At 31.1% G+C, this 6,000-nt stretch overlaps 2 protein-coding genes across 2 annotated transcripts; one reads left to right on the top strand and one right to left on the bottom strand.

The window, feature by feature from the left end:
- The first annotated feature begins 882 nt into the window (after nt 1-882).
- LOC148623122 (uncharacterized) lies at nt 883-4,417 on the top strand. The gene is made up of 5 exons (XM_088573652.1): nt 883-984; nt 1,412-2,842; nt 3,221-3,346; nt 3,641-3,687; nt 3,906-4,417. The coding sequence occupies exons 1-5, from the start codon at nt 927-929 to the stop codon at nt 3,906-3,908; spliced, it is 1,665 nt and encodes a 554-aa protein (XP_088429778.1). The 5' UTR covers nt 883-926; the 3' UTR covers nt 3,909-4,417.
- An 8-nt stretch (nt 4,418-4,425) lies between these two features.
- On the bottom strand, nt 4,426-5,981 carry LOC148623121 (uncharacterized; the record flags this gene model as incomplete). Its single annotated transcript, XM_088574162.1, has 2 exons — nt 4,426-5,561; nt 5,823-5,981. Coding segments are annotated over 2 exons (483 nt in total), but the record flags the coding sequence as incomplete, so codon positions are not given.
- Nucleotides 5,982-6,000: the final 19 nt, after the last annotated feature.

Below are 6,000 nucleotides of genomic sequence, written 5' to 3'. Positions count from 1 at the left end.
ACCTACAGAATTAATGAAAGTGTTTCAGGATATATATTAAAAAAAAGCATGAACGCTTCGCACCAATGACCGATTGAATAAATTAGCTAGGACACGACAAATAGTTACCATACCTTTCTTCTATTTGAACATACATTTTGTAATTTTGTATACTTGTGATCAGTGCAAATATAAACTTTCCTTGATAAGTTATCAATGTTGAAACAAGACCATTGAACATGTTTTGGTGCTCTAAAGAGCTAGTGGTTAATCACTTTTCAATCAAATAAATATATATTAATAATAAACAAAAACTAGACATGTGTAATTAAAATTATACATCTACCATATTAGCAGATAATTAAAACTGCCTATAAGTGACATCCGCCTGTCATGTCTTTAAGTCAAATTCATTACATCTTTTATTCAACTTTACCTTCGAAACCTAACCACGTAAAAAAAGATATTCGGTATGCTCGTCAGCTTTAGAATAAAACAATTGTCAAATCACCTGCCGAACCTTATTTCTGACGTAGTAATATCTGTCAGCTAATAGCAATTAATGTTCGAGTTATTTCCTTGTTGTTTCATTAATAAATATGATACAGACAACATAAGCTTTCAAATTGAGATTAGATTTATATCAGACAAGGTGAGGCGATGTTACTTATGTCTTATACAGAACTACTACCTTAACCAGGTTTTTCCTAGTATTTTACATTTTGATAAACAATATAAAAAATAAAAGCGCCATTTCATTTTTGGACAAAATAAAGAATAGAGAATATAAAAGGTAAACTAAGTTTTTTTAAAAAACGAACGGTAAAGAATGTATGAATTGCCAGCTCAAAAGTCATTATTTCATAATTATTACATCTTTGTATCTTAATGTTTCATCGTTAGTACATGTTTGTAACGTATTTTTATATTTGTTTCAGCTTAACATCATGATGCTTCAAGTAACAATATTAATTATTTCCAGTTTTGCATTCACCTCGGCAAAAGGTAAATAAAAGAAATAAATAAATAAAATCGTTAAAAAAAATTAACTAGTCATAATGTGCTCTCACCATTCATCTTTCTTGGTAAAATAATCCATTAAATAAAGTATTGCTTGGTTATTCTTACGTTTTACAGGTTTAAATCATAAATCGTTTTTGTCTATTTCTTTGAAACTTACATGTCTGATATACAAAGCTACCACGTAAAAGCATAATTATGTTTTCCTCATTTTAACAAAATATAAAGGTGGAGTCCACTGTTTCATCTCATTATTATTATTATTATTATTTGTATACAACTAAAAGAACTTTATGCTACAACTGCTAAAAAATACTTGAAAGAAACGAATGTTATTCTTTATGTTTTGTTGATCATTGTTTGAAATCAGATAATATCAAATATGACAAATTTAGTTTTGCGTCTATTCAAGCACTCTATATAGAACCAACAAGTAGACCTGAAAGCATCAACTTAAGGGACAATAACGAAATTTTCAGACAAACAAGAAGACCCAATAGTATTCCAAGTGGTGTAGACTTTAGCCAGGAACACTTGAACAGTAAAGGCAGCAGAGAAATGTTTACGAATCCGTCTGTTCAGAATAAGTTATCTGATCACCAAATTGTATTCTCACGACATGGTCTAATTTTTGATTGGCCACGCAAAAGACCTTTCTTGGGAGGAAAATATCTTTTCGGGAATTACATTCTATCTAATTCCGGATTTCTTACTCATTTAAACAACGTCCAAGATTTCGTGTTAGTTCCACAAGAGTATATTTACAACATTGCAGGTCGTACATATGGCCTGGTAGACAACACACAGTTACTTGGGTGGAGACGACAAAGCTCCTCCGGGAAAAGTCAAGGCATGAGTTTTGTACCGGTGTCTACCAACTCTTTTCAGAAACAACAAGGTATTCTAAATGTTGGCACCGAAAAACTAAATGGACGTGCCAAAGATAAATTTAAAAATGATAGAAATGAAATAACTGCTTTAAAAACATCCGAACCTTTTGAAACACACTCGCCAGCATTCGTAACACATGCAACAACTACCAACACAAAGGAACATGTCGTAAAATCGCATGCTGATGTTAAAAGCATACCATCACACAGTGAAGTATATATACCAGTTGAAGATGAACCAGTTATCGATAGTCATTCTTCTCTGGTTGAAACTCCACTAGCATTAGAAAAAATACACTCCAGTAAATCGAATGCATTGGGAATAGACAGTTCAGTATCAGTTGTAGATTTACATAGACAGACTGGTGAAGTAAACACACCTTACGTAGCTTCTGGAAAGTCTGTAGTGGATAGTCATAAACCAGTTATGGTAGAAAAACCAATGGTGAAAACAACTCAGAAAAAAGTTATAATTAGACCAGTGGAAAGTAGGGTTCTAGAGCACACGGATACAACTGTGTCTGGACAGTTGAACGTAGGTGAAAACAAGGTAGGAGACTTCATCGATAAACCACCCATGGATTCACCATTTATGATACAACAAACTTTTCCTTCAATACAATCAAAACAATTCGTGGGACTACAAGCTGCTCCCTCTTCTTTGATCTCAGAGTCACCTTCAACAAAAGAGTCAGCTCTTCCAATGGAAACTGAACAATCGTTGTTACTAAACGCTGCTCTGTCTTCAATTAACTTGCAAAAAGCACAACCGCATGCAGTATTAAAGGCTGCTCCTCCTTTAATCGCAGCTCATTCTTTGGTAGCAAATCCCGCGTCTTCCCTGTCCGAAGCAGTTGATATGCCATTAAATAAACAGATGATAAACAAAGACAGCAACAGCATGAACATACATAACCAAAATGATGGACACTTCAACGAAAGATCGTTCATAGGTAAGGACTGGAAAATGAAATTCAATCCTAAATGCTCTGCAAGTTTAATCCTCATTTGCTGGCTTTATACAACATTCTTAAATCAAACAAATTTAATCTATTCCAACTTAATGTTATCTAATTGTCTGATTTTCGCACTCAAATATCGTCATCTCGGTGAAAACAAATGTTTCACAGCTAAATTAACTTCAAATTTTATTTCAATTCCGAAATCATTAAACGTAATACTGGTTTTTTTATTTGAATGCAGAAATATCCGTTATAGAAACAAAAATTGTTCAAAACACTAAAAGTCAAAATTTAGAAATGAATTATTTTCAAGTTTTTAGTCTCTGTTTTCCATCCCATATTAAATCAATTCATAATTTTGTTCCATAGAACTGAGAGGAGCGAGTCTACCGAATCACTCAGAAAACACAGAAATACAAAATGGAGAATATGCACCATTACGAGAAATATTTGGAGGAGATGCTCTATTTAGACCAAAAATGAAACTTGTTCAGTGTAAGTTTTATTATATTTTAAGTAACAATGTTTTCATAAGCAGTTAAAAAGTGATGCAAGAAAGATTTAGCCTAAGCCTAACGAATCATCTAAACTTGGATAACAAAAATGTGTTTCCAATAATACATGGTGTATAACATTAATACATGGTGTATAACATTAATACAGAAGTCAATACCGATACTATTTTGTATTTTGCTCAATTCAGTCACTAGTTATTTACTCGAATATATAGAAATATTTACATGAGATTTATTTCTCAAAATTCTTTTAACGATTTTTTTTTCATTACAGTGTTTCCATTGACAGACAAACAAGAGGCTCTAATGAGATTTGAAGGGGTAAGTTTTATAGATTTATATACAAAATATGATTTTCACTGAAAGCAAGAAATTACAAAAATTAATAAAATTGACCAATTATTAAATACATTGTTACAAAATATTATCACTTCAGGTTTTTTTTTATTTGCTCAAAACATTTTCAATAATCTCAATAACAAATTTACATATTTATGTCTGACATCTAATGTTTATGCAACGTTCTTGTTTATTTACAGTAATGGATTCAACAATTAAAGAAGAAAAACTCCAATTAAGGTCTGTGATACATCAAAGCAAATCCACTACTATAATCTATTTATTCTTACTGACTATTTATTTTATATTACCTATCACTTTGTGATGTTATGAAATCTTTTATGTAATCCATGTACATCTCTTCTGTCTTCTGATTCATCAATTTTTTTTTATGTTTTATCCAGTGAATTGTTTTTCATGTAAATGTAATTTGTGGTTAACTTAATGACTTCTTATCAATATTTTATACGATGACATTTTCTATTAAAAATAATAATATTTTTACTGATATTTCCTCATTTGCAAACTTCAGCATTTTCTATTATGTAAAAAGTGCATTAATTAAATATACAAAACAAGTTAACACAATTTAACCTATATGTATAAATGTTTGTAAACAATTGTCAACAAGGCATGTATAATGGAATGCCTTAACATAAAAAAATAAGTACCAATCCATATAAAACTCAGACAGTACCAACTCATGGTGCAGAAAACCCCACTGACAAACAATGCTTTTTGAATCAACGTGCGCCATATTTTTATGCATGTATTTATGATCCCTTCTGTATACAGAAAAGTCATGCATCAATTTTCCACATAAATCTATAAAATCAAGGAAGATAACTCTCGCAAAATACCAATTTCATTCATATTTCATATAATTTTTGTCTCAAAATGCAACAACTGAATGATAAATGAAGACAGTAATATAGTCTGAATACAAAATAAAAGGGAGTTTTGTGAGTTTTTTACATGCTTGAATGATCTCCAGTCTGATATTAATAAACAGGAATTTTAAATGAGATTTGAAGACTGCTTCTTAAATATGCCACTTGTTAGTTCTATGTATAGTCTTAACATCCATAAGGGGAGTTTTTACTGTAGAATATGTCTGTCAGTAGAAACACATTTGGTTCTTGTTTCTCATTTACATCAATTCATGATGTAGTTAGAACAATATTTGTAAGTAGTAAAAAAAATGCAGATGAGATTTCAAACATCGTTAACATGTTAGTGACATTATTATACAAAAAAATCTTAGTCCCTTAATAAAGTATATCCTAGTTTGTTTCAGAAAAAAATATGACCTCAGACCTGAGTGCCACTAAACTCTGTGGATACTATTATATTCTAAATTCACCCTGTTCAACCAAACATAAAATATTTATGTGCATAACTGCCCAATTTTCAAGGCAAAGACCTCTCACATACTAGTAACCATTATCTCATATATAGGCATAAATCATCAAAAAATCATATTTGATTTTGTCAGGCACGGTGACCATGTCGATGTACAAAGAAAGCTGCTATTACAAGCCAAGATTTTGTGAAACTAATAAACGATTATTCAAATCATCTGAAACATATCCATCTTTGGCTTGGTCGGATTTCCATCGACCGTGCATTTTAAATAACCTATCTGAGATTCCATATTTTGCTGCCATTGTAGCACCGCCTGATCGGAAACTATGCAAACCAAATTCTTTTTCGATACATCCAATTTTACTTAGAGCTTCTTTAATTACCTCTCTAGCCCGAGTATAAGATAACTTTTTATTTTTCGAACGTAATATATAACTATTCGATTTTTTCAAAAAGATAAGGATATAAAAATATACATATCTGAATCCATATCAATATCTGCCTCTGTCAAATAAGACCGTAATATTTTGAGAGGACAAAATGAACTACTTAAACTTGAAATGTAAACATTTTTGCCTCTTCTATAACAGTCAGCTTTACTTTTTTATATAAAAAATGTCTAAATACTTCTCTGTGAACGAAATATTTTTAGCCTTAATATCGCAAAGTTCGTCATATCTGAGAAAACCTGTATAAGCTAAAGCACACATAGATAACAAACGTAAATCTTTAAGTGTTCTTTAAGGTTTGTTGTATACATTAAAAAGTCTTTTGACAATATCTGGGCCTACTGGTGTCTTTTTCTTAATAGGTCTAGCACGTATACACTTGAATGCATCAAGTATGCTTCTAACAATATCAGAGTTGCATGGATTATTGAGACCTGCTGTTTGATGTGCCCATTTTATGGATTATTGAGACCTGCTGTTT

Source organism: Perna viridis, chromosome 3 (genome assembly GCF_037379345.1).
Source record: "Perna viridis isolate PV_CMFRI_1.1 ecotype Kerala chromosome 3, ASM3737934v1, whole genome shotgun sequence".
Taxonomy (NCBI): domain Eukaryota; kingdom Metazoa; phylum Mollusca; class Bivalvia; order Mytilida; family Mytilidae; genus Perna; species Perna viridis.
This window is presented reverse-complemented; position numbering and strand designations above follow the sequence as displayed.